Below are 18374 nucleotides of genomic sequence, written 5' to 3' on the forward strand. Positions count from 1 at the left end.
CACTTTTGGATCTGACAGAACAGATGGACGAAAATTACTCTCCCACGCGACGTGGACTCCCTAAGTCTTCCTCTATGACTTCCCACGTAGACAGCGAAGCAACTCAACCTCGCCAACTCTTCTGAGTTCCCACCCCTTAATTTGCCAGTACTCAAGATGGCCGCGGACAGCATGGGCTCTTGTCAGAAGCCTATCACAGGCCAAGCATTGACCTTTGCCCCTCCCCACTCCTCCCTCTCCGGCGCCGGTGGCAGACAGCTTCTGCGCATGCGCAAAAGGGACTGGGGGAAGTGGGGGGGGGGGGTGCGACACGGTCCCACGGTATTGCCAGTTCCGCCTCTGTAGCAGCTTTAGTCTCTGCTTCTTTCCTTTGCCACCCTTAGAGCTGGGTTCCCATCGTTACCTGCGCGAGGGGACCGGGAGGCAGGACCGGCAGCGGCGCGCTCCCAGACCGCTCGGTCCCGGCTGTTCCCCTCCCGCAGGCAGGTGGCCGGGGTCGGCGGGAGAGGCCAGGGGGAGGCCCACAGCAGCGCCATGTCGGCGGGCGGCCCATGTTCGGCGGGGCCCGGCGGGGTCTCCGGGGGTGCCTCCTGCGCTTCTGGGGTGCCCCCCGGGGGGGTGTCGATGTTCCGGTGGCTGGAAGTGCTAGAGAAGGAGTTTGACAAGGCCTTTGTGGACGTGGACCTGCTTCTGGGCGAGATCGACCCGGACCAGGCGGACATCACTTATGAGGGACGCCAGAAGATGACCAGCCTGAGCTCCTGCTTCGCGCAGCTCTGCCACAAAGCGCAGACTGTGTCCCAGATTAACCACAAGCTCGAGGTAGTCCGCGATGGGCAGAGGGGAGGGGAAAGGAAGGACGCTGTTCGGGGCTCTTCTTCGGTCAGCTCCTGATGAGTGGGCGGCGACCTGCCCACCTGGGGCTCTCGGGGCTTCCCCTTGGCGTGGCGGGGGGACGGCTAAGGCAGAAACCTGGGGGCGTCCACCTGACACTGCCTGCTTCTTGTAACCATAACTACTGGTTACCCTCTTGCTACGGTGGGAAGGAAACCTCAGTCGGAGATGGCCACAGTTCATTTTCTGGGCCCAGGGACATACTTTCAGGGTGGTGTCTTAGTTCCTTAGTCCCAACATTTGGGATTCTTCTGTGGGATGAATGGATAACTGAGTGGCTTGTTGGGGATACACTGTTGGAAACACACCGTAGCCTTTTTTCTTCCGTTCTTGAGCCTTTTAGTGGAATTTGGTCCGATCTGCGGAGACAAATTAGCTTGGAGAGGGGATTGCTTTCCTTAATTAAAGATGCTGGATTGGTTCTCTTCATAGATAGGGTTAGCTCTTAAGTTACTTCGGTTGTGAATGGCTGTCAGCGCTGGGTTTTTTTCGTGAACCTTTTCCGAGCTCCCTTATTACTTTCCTTCTAGATGATCTTTAATTTATCCTGTAGAGACTCCTCCCCCGCAAATCTTAGTGCAATTAAAAGCTTTTTCACATCTTAGTGCAGTTTTAAGTTGCCAAACCTTGAGTAGCTTAAAACTGCACTGCATTTTTGGGACATCTTATCTCTCGTTTGTGTAGATCTCTCTGAATGTTTTCTTCTGGGTTAGATTTCTTGAACTCCTTGAAAAAAAGGGGCTTCCCCTCCCTTGTATTCCCAGTGTTTAACACTTAGCCCTGCACTTAGTAGGTGTTTCATAAGTGACTTGTCAGCTTATTTGACGTGCTCTCATTCTCAAAAGCTGGATTCAAGCTAAGTAAAGAATGCTCATGCCTTGATCTTGTGACTTTCTAGGGGCAAAACTATTTACACATCCTATGTAGAAATCAATTCAATTAGAACATTGTCACAATACTACTGTTTCATAAAGGAACGTTTCTCACTATGGGTTTTATAAGCAAAGTATTAAACTTGTCCTTTAAAGTAGGAAAAGGGGAGGTTAAGTTGAAATTAAGACAGGGATTAAGTAGGAAAAACTATGGTAATAGCTTTCAATTCTGCAAGAATAAAATTATAAGTAAAAATGATACTTTTTATTAAGAAATTATTACTATTGATTCAGACATTTGGGTTCTTGTCACATAATTTGGATGACTTCTTAAAGGATCAAAGTCACAGAACTTTTACAGTAAAAATAGTAAGTATTGAAAGAAAAGTTGTGTAGTTAATCTTTGGTTAACTTGCTATTGCATACTAAGATTTTTATCTTGAAGGTTTTTCCTGAATTTTCATTGACAGCTTATCCCTTCCAGAAAATTTGGTAAGAAACTGGTGGTGAAAATGCCTCTGGAATTCTTGGGTTTTAATATTTTTTGATTGATTCTTCTGTGCAATTTAGCAATTTTTAAGTTTCTCTTTTTGCTATTTGCTTTTGAGTGTGTCTGATACTGTTTTGTGGGTAGTAAGACCTCTGAATATTTACTCAAATGTAGGAGTATATTATGAATAAACATCTTTTTATATTAGAAAAGATTTAATTTCTTTTAAAAACTTGAATAGCCAAATACTTAAGCAGTGATGATTTAAATGTCAAATTAAGAAGTTAATTTTGTAGAAAAGATCATTTTGTGAGTAGGAGGTGGTTTTCAGTTACCTTCATCTTTATCCATTCCAAATGAAAGTTAGTAATCATAAATTATTCAAAGTTGTTCTCTTTTCTCAAATGACATATTCTAAATTCAAATTCACTTGTGCAAGATTGTATTTTTTAATGTAAAAATAAAATTATAACCCTTTGTTTCAGATGAAGTTCATAGCAAATGGAAGAAAAATAGGCTTTCATTTTGGGATTGGCTATTTTTAGAAAAAGTTGCATTTGATTTATTTCAACACTTTTGAAATACTGTCAGATCTTACAAGTTTAGCAAATTCTGCAGTTTCCATTTAATAGGAACTCTTATCTGTGTATGTAGAAAAAAAAAAAAGTCACTATCAGTAAGCACGTTTCAGAGTTTACCACAATGTAGCTCATATATTTCCAGTCTTCTGAATACTTAGAAAATATTGACCTAACATTTTGATGCATACTTTCTGTTCCTTATATGACATGGTTTTTAAGTGCATCCAATCTAGTTGGGTTTTTCTGGATACTCTCCAGCTTATCAATGTCTTTTTAAAAATGATGTACCCATGAAGGCAGTATTCCAGATATAGTCTGTCCACTGCTTATTATGGTGGGATTTATGTTTATGTTTGATTGCCTCCTTTGGGTTACTATATTAACACAGCTTAAATTTTTCTTAGTTTTGTTTATAGTAAGATGGATGGACTGGTCATTTTGTTGGCTTATATAAAACTTCCAATGAACTAAAACACATAGTTCTTTTTCATATGAATTGCTGTTAAACCAAGTAGGTCTCTCTCCTGGGGGAACTCACCTGGAGCCAAGAAATGGAATGTCTTATTAGAAGTATAACAAAGAGGTCAGTGTCAGATTGAAGAGGCTGTGGAGGGGCATAAGATATGAGATGACTGAAAAATAGGAGTATGTGGCTGAGGTCTGGAGGGCTTTAAATTCCAAGCAGAGCATTTTGTATTTGAACATAGGGAGCTACTGTGTAATTTGAGTATAGGATGACTTGGACAGATCTGCATTTTAGAAAGATCAATTCAGTTAAATTTAGGATTCACTTGGCTGGGATGAGACTAGTGGCTGGCAAGCTAACCAGCTAGCTACAACAGTAATGGGAAGAGATGAGGGCCTGCACCAGAGGTAGCAATATCAGAGCAAAAAACAGATGTATGTGTGTAATACATATATCTATGTCTATCTATATCTACACATATCTTCTACCTATTTCTATCACATCTATCTATCTCAATAGATATCTATTTATTTATGTAGTTATCTAGCTAACTATCCAAAATCGTATGGGAAATGGTGCAGATGTGAAATCAACCGGCCTTAGGCAGGATATGGGAGGTTAGAGACAGTGAGGCGTAGAGGAAGACATCTAGAATGTAAACCCCAGGGATTGAGTAGATGGTGATATTAGGAAAGTTTGGAAGGGGGAGGTTTAAAAAAGAAAGATGATGAATTCATTTTTGGACATGTTGAATTTTATTTTCTTGGTATATCCGGTTCAAGAGGTCTGAAAGAGAGAGGTAGAAGACTGAAAGTTAGGAGACACATTTGGCCTGGATAAAAGGATTTGAGAATCAGTATTATTGCTGTTTTTGAATCATTTCAATTGTGTTTCACTCTTTTGACCTCATTTGGGCTTTTCCTGGCAAAGATACTGGAGTGGTTTGCCATTCCTTCTCTGTATTATTTTATAGAAAAGGAAATTGAGGCAAACAGGGTGCAATGGCTTGCCCAGGATCACAGCCAGTGAAAAAATATCTAAAATTGGATTTTAATTTAGCTCCTTCTGACTCCAGGTCTGGTACTCTATCCACTGTGCCCCTTAGCTTTTTTAGCTCTCTTATTTCGATAAATATGTATAATACAACCATTTATGTTAAATTGTTTTGATTGTGTTCATATGGATTTCGTGCTCATTGAGAACTTTTTGATTCTTTGCTTTTGAACTTTGTATTGTAAACCACTTTTGATTATATCCAATGGAATATAGGCAACTACTCGATGCAGTGGATTGAGTGCCAGGTTTAGAGTCAAAAAGATTTATTTTCCTGAGTTCAAATGTAGTCTCAGATACTTAGTAGCTGTGTGACTCTGGGCAAGTCATTTAACTCTGTTTGCCTTAGTTTCTTATTGGAAAATGAGCTGGAGAAGGAAATGACAAATCATTCCAATATCTTTGCCAAACAAACAAAAAAATGGATAGTCAAACAAGACTAACACAATTGAAAACCAACTGAACAAAGAGAAAATGGTACGCACCCTTTCTTAGTCTTTACCATTGTTTGGTGAAGCAAGAACTTTTTGTTCCCAAGTATTTCTATAAATTTTTAATCTGTTTTTCATGTGCTCTAAAAATAACAATTGGGTACTTTTTTTTTTTTTTTTTTCCTGAGGCAATTGTGTTTAAGTGACTTGCCTAGGGTCCCATAGCTAGGAAGTGTTAAGTGTCTTGAGATCAGGTCCTCCTGACTTCAGGGCTGGTGCCCTAACCATTGTACCACCTAGCTGCCCCAGCTGGATATTTTTTTGATGAGGAAATATTAATCTTTCTATAATTGCATTGGAGTAATTTTGTTTTGTTAATATGATATAATTTTTTTTTTTTTTTTTTTTTTTTTTTTTTGTGGTTGTGTATCCTTTTATATCTGGTCTGGTCTATTTCATCAAAAGTATGTTAAGACCAATATTGCCTAGGTGTTAATCTTGGATTTGTTAGCCAGTCTTTTTTTTTTTTTTTTTTTTTAAACAAATTCATTCTCAGCTTTTCATGTTTTTGTCATGGCAAAAACCTGGCAAAGTTAAAGGTGGTTTTCTTTTGGTAGTTCATTCTGTACTCTCCAGTCTTTGATATAACACATTAAGAATTTTATACTTAATGAATCCAAATCACATTTTTATATTGTTGGAGAAAGTTTTGAAAGGATGAAGTAACTGTTTACTATGCTTTTCAACCAAGTTTATTTACTTGTATATTTATAGGTTTTTTGAGTGACAAACATTTTTAATACTTTGTATAAAAATACACACCCATGTAATTGTTCTATTTTTGGAGATGTCATTAGTGTTCTCATGTTTTGGTGTAGAGGGCTAGAGCTGTGGAGAAGTATACTTGAAACAAGATGTTAACTCTGGAATTGATGAGATGATAGTTCTCTAATTCACATATATACTTAGTACTTAGTATAGTCATGTAATGGTCCTCTAGTTCACACATATTCAGTACGCTGTAATGATGTAATTGTACTAAGGTATATAAGAGCTGAGAAGAAACTGGAAAAGGAACAATTCTATCTTTGACCATCCTGGTGGCTCTCCTGCCTCCTCCAGGAAGATCAAGGATTTGGGCTGGCACAGAGATCCTCTAGAAAGGTAGCCCGAACATTACACTTTGGTAGTAAATATGTGATGCCTTCTTAGGAAAGGTGGGATAGGCTTGCTTCAGAGAATAAGCTTTATTACTAATTCATGCAGAATTGTGCAGTATTTGAGTCGATAATTATTACTCTTTTCAAAACAGTCTATTTTCCAATTTTGTAGAAGAGATAGAATTTGTCATTTCCTTTAAAGTTCAAGTTTTCTTTGGGACTTCTTTAAATCATATATAGATACTATATTTTCCATATCCTTCTTTTGGAATTTCCTTTAATTTTTATGCTTATCAAGCTTCCATCTTAATAGTTTTTAATTTATGTTATTTTGTTCTTGGTGTTGCTTTGACTACATGTACTGCCTTAACTTTTTGGCTTTCTCTTTAAAATTTTTAAAAAACAAATTTACATTGATACTTTTGTTACCTACATTTCTCATTGTCTCTCTCGAAAAGAGATTCCTTATGTCAAAAAAAAAGAATTTACCAAATTAACCATGTCAATAAAATCTGACATCCACACCCATAATCCTTTACCTCTGCAGAGAAGGGAGGTGGATGACTTTCAGCTATTAATTAAGGGCATCAAGAATTGATGATATGTTTTTATGTTCTGGATTTCATTCCACTTTTTTTTAGTTGTTGTCTTTAATGAAACAACATGGTGTTTTCTATTATGCATAACAGGTAGATGTTGCTACTCAGAAGCTAAATTCAGAAGCCAATATTCAGAATAAAGAAGCACATTTGGTTTTTGTTTGTTTCATTGGTGCTGATGGACTCAGGGTACAGAATGAGACTTGTGGGGTTTTTTTTGGATATGGCCAGTGTGGAGTTTTTGTTATATATTTTTGTTACAAATTTCCTCTTTCCGCTCCCTCTCCTCCCAACCCTATTAAAAATGGAGGAGACAAAAAATGAATTTTTGTTCATTGAAAAAAAATTTGTAAGTCATAGGCATATTAAAAGTTATCTAGTCTGTTAGCCCCCTTTTTTAATAGGAGAGAGTTTTGGGTATAAAGTTAAAGCTTTGCTTTCTTTAAACTATAGTATAATTACAATCAACATTTATTCATTCCACATTGTGTTTGCTAAGTTCTATAGGATATGTAAAGGTGCCTTTAATGGAATTTTGAAATTTTATGAATTCTGTCTTCTTCAGCTATTTCATTCAATGCAGATTATGTGCTTAGAAATTTGAAAGAATTTTTTTTTTCTTTCTTGGTCCCACATATAACTTATATTTAGATTTTTCTGTACATGAAACACTTAAAATTTTTTTGTTAGCTTTCAGCTTACTCATGAGTAATATTAGTTTGGTTTATAGCAAAATTCTGGTGTAATTAAATCATTGCTTTCCTGTGGTCTTTCTCCCAGATCAATAACTTTTATTTTATGCATAATAGATTCATCAGTAAGTTAAATTACTTGAAACCTAAATCAAATTCAGTTAATACTTTTGGGCAGATGTAGGAGATATAAAGGTTTGTCAACCTTTTGTGTAATCATGAAATTTATTCATACAGTTTCAAAACAATCCTTAATTCTGACACCTCTCACAAGAGGAAAACGAAGAACCTGAAAAAATAGGAAATATTTTTGAAATGTAGGAAACACAAATCCAGAATATGTTTGAATTCTTTTTATTTCCATAACTTAATTTTATGTTTAAAGAGTTAGATTTCCTTTAGGAAATATGGTATGATAAAGACAGAAGCCAAAGGCTGTGAAACTAGAACAGCAATTAGTAAGAGATCAAAGTGAAAGGGCTTATGAAGAAATAAGGACATGAAAGCTTTACTGGAGTTTTTATCTCTGAAAATGTAGTGAAAAAAAGTAATCTTAGGAAGATATAAGTAGTACTTTTAAAAAAAATTTAATAGCTTTTTATTTTCAAAATACATACAAAGATAGTTTTCAACATCTACCCTTGTAAAACCTTGTGTTCCAAATTTTTCTTCCTCCTTTCCCTCCAGTCCCCTTCTCTAGACAGTAAAACTCTAAACAGTTAAATATGTGCAATTCTTCTATACATATTCCTACATTTATCATGCTGCACAAGAAAAATCATATCAAAAAGGAAAAAAAAAAATGAGAAAAAAAAAAAAGAAACAGTAAAGCAACAACAACCAAGATGAAAATACTATGTTGTGAAGCACATTCAGTCCCCATAGTTCTCTTTCTGGAAGTAGTTAGCTCTGTCCATTACAAGTCCATTGGAATTGGCCTGAATCACCTCATTATGGAAAAGAGCCAAGCCCATTCTATTAGAGTTGATCATCTCATAATCTTGCTGTTGCCATGTAAAATGTTCTCTTGGTTCTACTCACTTCACTTAGCATAAGTTCATGTTAAGTCTCTCCAGGCCTTTCTGAAATAATCCTGAGTAGCACTTTTTTCTGATACTTTTACTACTGGGTAATCATTACAAACTAATTCATATATGCATTATTGTATTCCTAGGTGGTGCAAATAAGCATGCTGGACTTGGATTTAGGATTTGCCTCAGACATTTACTGAGCTTTGTGATCTTGGACAAGTCATTTAACCTATCTGCCTCAGTTTCCTCATCTGTAAGATGGGGGTGATATTAATAGCCCCTATCTTCTAAGGTTTTGTGAGGGAAGAGTGAGATAATATTTGTGAAGTACTTTGAAAACCTTGAAGTGGTATGTAAATACTAACTTTATCACTAAGATTATCTTGAATGAGTACTTGGGTACTAAGTTACAGTAATACTGGGGGGGGGAAAAGGTTTTTTTATTCATTAGGGTCAGAAATATAGACAAGACACTTATCACTTACTTTTAAAAATCAAATCTGGTTTTAAAAGTCAAGAACTGGTTATTCAATTTTTGCTTTATTTGGCTGTATTTCTTCTTCCCTCCTTTTGTTTAAAAGACATTTTCTTGAGATCAGTCTACTTTCTACTCTGATTTGGATTTTTAGAGTTGTTCTGGGTTTCAGGTATCCAAGCCTTCTTTGTCCAAGTAAGCATAGATTACTGAGATGTGACTAATAATATTATTTAACCTAATAATAATAATATTAAATATAATAATACATTTAATTATTGAACTAATAATATTATAGTTTGCCAGATAATTTTGATCCTAGTAACAGGTGTTTTCAACTTAAGTAGTATGTAAGTTGCATTTCTATGTATTTATATTGTCCCAAGAGAATACAAAAATAGTATGAAATTTTATTATGTGGTGATTTGGCTTCCAGTAATATAGAGCTTTTGTTTGCCATAGATGTTTGACAAGGGAGGACTTTCGAAGTTACTATTTAAATAAGTATTTTGAAATTTCTGAATATATCTGTGGGTAATAAGTTTTCTTATGTGGCTTACAACTTTGATCTATTTTTCTGCTTGTTCATTGACTCAATGGATATCTATAGCTTGTTTAGTTGTATTTTTATTTAACTTATTCTTGTAAAGTATATTGCATAAAATTGTTATTTGAATCTTTTAAAGCTATCTAGCATCTGTTTTGTTTTATGGGGATGTAACTATATTTTTTAGGGACAGCTAGGTGGTTAGCTCTGAAGTCAGGAACACTCATCTTCCTGAATTCAAAATATTTATTAGATATGTGATCCTAGACAAGTCACTTAACTTTTTGCCTTAGTATCATCATCTATAAAATGAGCTGGAAAAGGAAATGGCAACTACTTCAATATCTGTATCAGGAAGGTGCTAAATGAACAAGATTAAAAGTGACTGAACAAAAGGTAACACAATGGATAAAGGCTTGGAGTCATGAAGACTCGTTTTCCTGATTCAGATAAGCCTGTTTGCCTGTTTCCTCATGCGTAATATGGTTATGCCTTGAGTTAAGGCAGAATTGCACAAAGTTGTCAGCTGTACTCCTCTAGTCATTCCGAGTCCAGGATGCAGTAGATGACTTGATGTCTTTGATATTTGACCAAGCTCTAAATGCTCCACAATAGCTTTCATCTGCCTTCATGGCAGATGGAAAAATTTTTTCTCATTTACCTATTCCACATGGAGGAGATATCCCTTTACCTCACCAGTGGGTTTCAGACCTGTCAGTTACCTGTGACCTGGGTTAGCCCATCTGCTTGAGACTCTTTTACTGGGGTTATGGCCATTGGGCATGCTACAGGTTCTTAGAGTCACAGGTGAGAGTTGAGAACAAGGTAGATACCAGAGACAGAAAACAGCCCTGAAAAGGGCTCCACAAGTCCCACCATAGGTGCTGCTCCTCCTTGACCACACTATACACACTATGAATTATGATTATTACCCCCAGTGCTTATTCCCTATACCTTTTCATTGGACATTTCAAACTATATGTCCCAGAGAAATCTCAAATTCAACATGTCCTATTATTTTCTTCCCAAAACCTTCTCTTCTTTCACACTTCCCTTTTTCCATTAAAGATAAAGATATCCTTCCATGTTTGTAATTCCTCTCTTCCTTCAAGCTGCAGTTCAGGCATCATCTTCTGTGTGATGCCTTTTGGTATTTTCCTTTTCTACCAAGTGCTATTGCCCTTCCTAAATTATCTACTTCATATATATATATATATATATATATATATATATATATATATATATATATATACACACATACACACACATACATATCATTTGTTGTCTCATTTGAGCCTTTGAATAAAAACTGTGAAGTAAATGCTATCATTATCCCCATTTTATAAATGAAGAAGTGACATGTCTAGGGTCACATAGCTAGAATATATCTGAGGTAGAATTTGAACACAGGTTTTCCTGTTTAACTCTAGCACTCTATTTACCATGCCATGCTCCCTTAATGTTATCTAATTTTATCCTCATTGTTAAGAAGTACTGTTCCTTCTTCATGGCAATCTTTTTACTTAATTAACTTACTCTTCTATTTAACATAGCTTGCCATTCTCTACCTCGCTGTTTTTTACACTCAGAAAATTCTGTCTTTGGCATCCAGAGAAGGAGCACTTGGGATAGATCTGAAACAGGAAATTAAGAAATTCCCCTCTAGTTCAGGCACATTGAAAAATCTTTTCTCCTATTTCCATCTTCCTGGCAAAAGGGCTGCAGAGCACAGATCATGGTCAAGATTAAGGAGAAGATTAAGGTTCTTGTTCTCTTCTCCTCCTTAGGTTGAAAACCTAAGGAAAGTCTCACATAACCTTTTCTGAATCCAACTCTTGTGCTCCCTTCCCCCAGGAGTCAAACCCTTCAGTATGAGATGCCAGTATAGCCCAAATGGCTTTGTACAAATAGTAGCTGACCTATTTCCGGGTTGGGGCAAATTCTGCCCGACTTATGAACCCTTGATGACATGAATGTTATGGGAGAGAGAGCAGGATGGAAACTGAGAAACTGTGATCCTGAAGTACTTAGTCTGTGGCCCTGTTCCTTGCAATGTTGGACTATGCATACCTGACATCAGACTATTTATGGGATCTCTTCTGAAAAACTGCAGAAAAACATCAGAACATTTACTTCCTGGCCATGATCAGGTTTGGTACTGGGCCACAGTCCTTGGGCCTCTATTTCCTCCTATTTCCGTCAGAGTCCTGGCATCTCTCCACATAGCCCAGTTTCAAATCCACGTTTGGAAAAAGAAGTATACTAACAACTTGGCAGTCTTTCTGGACTTCAGTGCTTTCTTTAAGACTCCTACCCATCAACTAGAGATCTGGAAAAGGTGACCAGCTGTCCTTCCCTTTGTCCTTGTTCCCAGTGGTAGGAAGGGAAGAGCCTGTGGTTTTTCAGGGTTAGGTGGGTACTACAATCTTGAAGAACAAGGCCCTTTAATCCACCTGGTCATACACTGTTACTTCATGGTAGAGGCACAGGAAATGAGAGAGAGAAATTCTTTAGCAGGCCTAAGATTCAGAGCACAGGTAAAACTCCTAGGAAGGGAAAGTCAGATTTCCTCCTGAGCTAAAGAGGCTAGAGAGCTCCAGCAGACCTGAAAGACAAATGGCCAGGGACCAAGATGCAGGTAAAAGAAAAGCATTAGCTTTCAGGCATTTGTTACCTTCCCCTGGCAGCAGATGGGGAGCCTCAAGGAGGAGTTTTAGGGACTAGACTCAGTATTTATGGGGAGGAGTATAAAGAGTGAAAATACCAAGGCCTTAGATTAGGTAGAGTCCTTTAGGCCCTTGTTTCCTTTCTCTAGAGAAGGTTGTAGGGAGGGAATAGTGAGAGGGAGGGCTAAGGTCCAGCAGCAGATAAAACTCCCCAGGCTCTCACTTCTTCCTCCAGAGGCAAGGGAAGAACTCTGAGAGGGGCCTAAGTAAAAGTCTCTGGTTTCTTTTGTTCCCAAATGCTAAAGGGTCAGGGCATTGGACCCAGGGCCAGGCAAAAATGCTAGGGTCTTGCTATCTTCCCCTAGGCAGTTCCCCAAAATGTCAAGACATGAACTAAGATCAGGGTTGATTTTAAGGTCATTGGTGATTCTCAAGGTTCCTAACTTTCTTATCTTAAGGGAATATCTGAAGGCCTAGGCATAGTCACTGAAGCTGCAGAGGGCTGAGGGTAGGGCTCTGCTCTTGTTTCCTCAGGAGAATGTAACCTTATAACAGGGACACATTGTCATTACCGTATTTGTATATCCAGAATTTACTGGCACAGAGTATATACATGTTGATTAATTATGTCTCATAAAATATTGTGGACTAATGACAGTTATAGAAGTCTATTTTACGTGATTGCACATATATAACCAGTATCAAATTACTATCATCTTAAGGAGAAAGGAGGTGAAAGAAGGAAAGAGAACATTTAGATCTCAAGATTCTTCCCTCCCTCCCCCAGGGCAGTTGGGGTTAAATGACTTGCCCAGGGTCACACAGCTAGGCAGTGTTTCATGTCTGAGGCCAGATTTGAATAGATCTCAAGATTTTTAAAAATGAATGTTAAAAATGATCTTTATATGTAATTGGGAAAAATTTAAATATTATTTAAATAATGTTGGTCAGAGCCACCAAAGATTGTTAGTAGGTGATAAGATAGTATTATTTATAAATGATTGAGAGAACATGTTTGAACTAAGATAATATCCTATATTTTTTCAGTAGCTTCTTCCTTGTCTTCTGTTGTCTTAAGTGTAATTTGAAATGGAGATGGCATCCTTATATGATTACCTTGAAAGAGTGACTCATTGCATTTTATTCTTAACTAGTATAATGTCGTTTAGGTAGTACAAAAATGATTTCAGTGTCATAATGAAAAGTATCATTCAGACACTCAGAAGTATACTTTACTGGAATGGTAAATATTTTCTTCTTGTCTTTTTAAAGGCACAGTTGGTGGATCTGAAATCTGAACTGACAGAGACCCAAGCTGAAAAAGTAGTATTAGAAAAAGAAGTTCATGATCAGCTTTTACAACTGCACTCCGTTCAACTTCAGCTACATGCCAAAACTGGACAGAATGTTGATTCTGGTACCATTAAGGCAAAACTGGTAAGTTGCTGAAAAAAATTCTTTGTTTTGGATCAGAGTAGAAGATCTTTTTTAATGAAAACTATGTAAGGATTTATTTACATATCTATATGACAAGACAATTTTTTTTGAGTTTTATTATTGATTTTTATTCAAATTCTAGTCCATGATTTCCTGAACTTAATGATAAGGATAAGAAGTTTGGATATACATTTTTGAAGAACAACAGAGAATTACGTAGTGTCTGTCTGCTTTTGAATCTTTAAGTTCCTTCCCATGTTTTAGTAGTGAGTTTCTTTTAGCTACTTCTCCTTTGTTTCTTTTTTTCTCCTCTTATTAGGACTTTATTAAATTGGCAGAATTAGAGAATTTTTGAAGTAAAGGACCTTCAAACTATTCTTGGATACTTGAATACTATTTGGATACTTTGTAGTGTTTTATTCACAAAAATTCTGACTTAAGAAGTACATTTTACAGAAGAGGAAACTGAGACCCAGAAAAAAAATAACTGAAATTTACATAGCACTTTAAAGCTTACAAAGAACTTTATATATGTTAAAAACATTGCCCACAGTCACATAACTAGTAAAAAGTCTGACGAGATACTTGACCCCGGATCTTCTGAATCCAAACCTACAGTTTCTCACATTGCTTTTTTGCTCTCTATTTTATTGAAAAACTGAATCCCAGAGAGGTTTGTTTAAATAGTCCACAGTCACTATTAGCAATAAAGTTGAAACTGCAATTTAGATCTTTTGTCAGGTTCTTTTTCCCATTTTACCAAACTGAAGTTTGAAGCGTTTCTCTCTAGACCACTAACCTCACTAGATCTGAGAGCATTGTGTCACTTTGTGGTTCTCCCCAAATGTCACAATATCTAAATTGTGGAATTCCTAGCCAGAGATTAACTCTACAAGTCGCCCTTTTGAAATCTATTTTAGAGAGATGTTACATGGTCTTTGCACATAGGAAGAACTCAATAAATAGCTGTTGAATGAACGAGCAAAGTGAATAAAACATTTAGGTTTATCTGCAGATTGAGTATGACAGAGAAACAGTTGAAATAATTTCAGAAGTTCTTTTCTCCTTGAACTTATTTAGTTTTCCTTTTAAAATGTTTGGTTTTTAATTTTTTTGCTAACACACTTCTGTTTATTTTTTATTATAACTAAATGAATATACAGAATTCTTTATAATAGTATTATAATCATGTAATTTGTTTTGTCTTAAGGTTTCAAATTACTTCATACAATAATTTTTGCAACAGATTTCTAAATATGAAAAAAAATCCTTGAGATAAGTAGTTTTAAGAAACATTTACTGAAGGACAAATTGTATTACAACCAGAAACAGAATTTAGAACTAGAATGGACCATAGAGATCATTTTACTTATCTTCTTCATTTTACAAATGCTGAGCATGAAATCCTGAGCATGAGCCAAGTCCCTTGACTTGCTGGTAATTACCTAAAAAGTATTAGAGCTGATAAAAACTGTAAGTTCAATATCTTTGCTTTTTCTATAGTACTACACTGCCTATATGGGTAAAATCTAGTGGATTCATTTTATTGGAATTTATTTGTAATAAACAGTGTCATCGAAAGAAATTCGGATATGTACAGAGTCATCAGGTGGAGGGTCAACTCTCACTCTGCTGCTTAATAACTCTCTGACTTCACCTCAATTTCCTCATCTCTAAAATAGTAGGGTTTGATTATATAGTTTTCATTCTGGCATTCTGGAAATCTGAAGAAGTTGCCTAAAGCAATTTCCTTGGATAATCAGATTGGGAGAGCCAGTTTCATAGCCTACCTGATTCAGTGAAAGTTAGGAAAAGTGCTCTACTTATAACAGATTCAGTGAATACTCTTGACAGTAAACAGACCCAGGGTAGAAAACATTTGAAAATAATAACTTCAATTATTTACCTGGTTAGCCATGTCTGAGATTCTCTGTAGACTGTATATTAATTACACTTTAAGTTTCTTTTCCTCTGTCCTTGTGTTAGGATTCTCTAGGAAACATAATCTATCATTCTGTATTTGTTTTTTTTTTTTAGGGGTGGGAGGTTGAGGAAGGGAAGAAAGTTCAAAAACAGCTGTGTAACTGGATTAAATTGTTATGAACTTATGAGTAAATTTTTATAGTTCTGTTTTTTGTAGAAGGTTATACTTTACAATCATGATTTTTACCACTAAATTAATGTGTTTATTTACTTGTGTTTCTAACTAAAAAAACTTTCTTCTTGTATCTTAAGTCTGTCCCCTCTGTGGAAGAACTGGTAAGTATACATTTCCCCATCTTATTAGTGTATGTTCTGTAGTGTTTGTGTATGTATGTGTGTGTGATTATGCTAAATTGATGCACTTTGTATTTTAAAATTTTACTGATGTTTATGTGTGAAAATTTTTTGAAAAGTTAGTGGGTAATCCCATAGTCCTTTCTATTATATTTCCTGCTAGCTGTTTTCTGATTATAGTTACCCTCAGCAGAATCACTATTTGTGATTCACTAAGAGTTACCAGAAGTTTGCTTTTCTTCTTAAAGAGTTGCCTATTTTCTCATGTTGTGGGAGATACTTCTCCAGGCCTTTTTCATATATATATATATGTCTCTCTCTCTCTCTCTCTCTCTCTCTCTCTCTCTCTCTCTCTCTCTCTCTCTCTCTCTCTCTCTCTCTCTCTCTCTCTCTATATATATATATATATATATATATATATATATATAAAATTATATAGATGAGTAAGGTCAAGTTTTTACCTTTGATGGAAATTTGTTTGGTAAGTTAGGGAAGGTTTGAACACAGACTATTTATAAGGCAATTAAAAATATGATAATTTCTTTAGAAACAAAGTTCTCTTTGACATTCTGGTTAAGAGATTATTTAAAACTGAGGACATTATCGTGAATTTTCCATCAGTGTAATATTATTGAAATTTCTCTGGAATGTAATTTTGATGTCAAGAATATGCATGGATTTTGCTTGTTATGCTATTGCATGTAACTTGTAGCAACTTTTCAGAAGTTTTAAAAATGTTTATTTAATCTTATACAAAACTGATTTGAAGTTTTGAAAGCAATAGGATATATTGTTAATACTATTACCTTTTAGTTTTGTTGCCTCCTACCTCCTTATCCCCTTTAGCCAACTGTGTAGCTTTCTTGAAATGTCCTTTGTTTAAAAAAAAAAAAAAAAAATATATATATATATATATATATATATATATATTTTCTACTTATAAATTCTAATTAGATGAAGCATATACATATATGTATATACGCTTCATAATTTTATTTTTATATATATGTGTGTGTATATATATATATATATATATATATATATATATATTTATATACATGCTTCATCTAATTAGAATTTACAAGTAGAAAATACCTTTTGTTTATTACCTAATAATAAAATAATTTAGGTTGTATGATCTGTTTCTCATAATGTTACTTTTAAATGCTTTTCTTTCTTCCATGGCTGATTTAATATATAATACATAAGACATTCTTTTAATTAAGTTTCTATTTATATCTTTGTTTTTATATTGCCTTAACTTCCATGTTTCTCTTCCACTTGACTTCTCCCAAAAAGCCATCCCCTATAATAATTTTTTAAGAAAAAGAGAGAAAAGAAAATTGTTAGATTTGAATAGAACCTCAAAAAATATATGCAGTTTTCCACACTCATGATTCTCCCTCCTCCCTCCTGTCATTTATGACATAAAGTGGGGATTTTTTGGTTTGTTTGTTTTGTTTTGTTTTTTTCTTTTCAAATTAGTTAGCTTATGAAATTCAGTGTAGCACTTAGTCACTTTTGACTATATATATGAAATACACAATCTGCTAGGTTATGGAGATATAAAGATAATATAGTTTCTGCTCACAAGGGATTTGCAGCTTCATAGTGATGGCTATAAGATATATATTTACACACACACACACACGTATGATAAACTAAATTATGATAAAGGCAAAAGAAAACCAGACAAAATGCTATGAAAAATTTGGAAAAGGAAGACAAAACCTTCATTTAGGGATTAGAGAGCAGATTAGGAAAGCTTGTTTCATGGAATACTTAGACCATTTGAGTTGAACCTTTTAATATAAATTTCAGATAGTGAATTATTATGTAAATTGTATTGTGTCTTTAGCAAGTAAAGTAAAAAACACACACACATACACAACATGTACATTTCATCTTTTTTGAAAATGCAAAATCAGAAAACAATATGGACAAGTTTCATTAAAAATTTAAAAATATATATATTTTTTAAATTTTAAGTTTTCTCTCTCTCTCTTTTTTTTTTTAAGTTTTCTCTTTTAAAATGGTTTTGGGTTTGGATTGGGTTTTACCAAAAGGTGAAAGTACCTAGAAAACTTGCAATTTGAAAGGAATAGTTGGGAGAGTTAGGATAGGGACAAAGAAAAAAAATTTAATGCCACTGAATAGGCTGAGGGGACCAATAATAGTGCACTTTCAAGGTAAGGAATGAAGAAAAGCATTAAGAATATTTTTTAGGATTTAGTGAAAGAGGTACTAAATCACATGTAGGTATTCCTAAATCTTGTGATATATCCTTTTCTTCATTTCAAAATAATATTTAGAATTTTAAAAGGTCACTTTAAACAATTTCTTTAGTTTTGATTTTCTTTTTTTTAGGTTTGTGGATAGGGGGCAGAGATTTGCTATTATTTTTCTCTTTTCCTCCCTCCCTCCTACTTGAAGCTTGACTCTGTACCATTCTAGTGACTGGCTTGTCTGGGACGAGTTTACTTGGGTTGCAAAATAAAGGTTACTTGAAAATTGTGTGAATTTCCTTTACTTGGCTAATCCCCCCACCCCACTGACGCAACTGTAATTCTTTTGATTTTTTTTTTTTTTTTTTTGTGCTAATTCTCAAGAGTTAGCAAAGATTGAATGATTAGCAAAGAGTCACTTTGCTAGTTACACATGGAATATACACCTGCAAATTATGGTAGGTACTATAATGTAAGG

At 35.4% G+C, this 18374-nt stretch overlaps 1 protein-coding gene across 2 annotated transcripts in view; it reads left to right on the forward strand.

Annotated features, from left to right (window-relative positions):
- Positions 1-271: 271 nt before the first annotated feature.
- The window catches only part of GOPC (golgi associated PDZ and coiled-coil motif containing), a 38367-nt gene continuing 20264 nt past the window's right edge, over positions 272-18374 (forward strand). Inside the window, exons 1-3 of one of the 2 annotated variants that reach the window (XM_074310015.1) lie at positions 272-822; positions 13230-13394; positions 15630-15653. In XM_074310015.1, the coding sequence (XP_074166116.1) occupies positions 535-822; positions 13230-13394; positions 15630-15653 (477 nt within the window). In that variant the 5' untranslated portion in view covers positions 272-534. The remainder of the gene's footprint in view (positions 823-13229; positions 13395-15629; positions 15654-18374) is intronic. The other variant, XM_074310016.1, reaches the window with a different exon arrangement.

Source organism: Sminthopsis crassicaudata, chromosome 4 (assembly GCF_048593235.1).
Source record: "Sminthopsis crassicaudata isolate SCR6 chromosome 4, ASM4859323v1, whole genome shotgun sequence".
Classification (NCBI taxonomy): domain Eukaryota; kingdom Metazoa; phylum Chordata; class Mammalia; order Dasyuromorphia; family Dasyuridae; genus Sminthopsis; species Sminthopsis crassicaudata.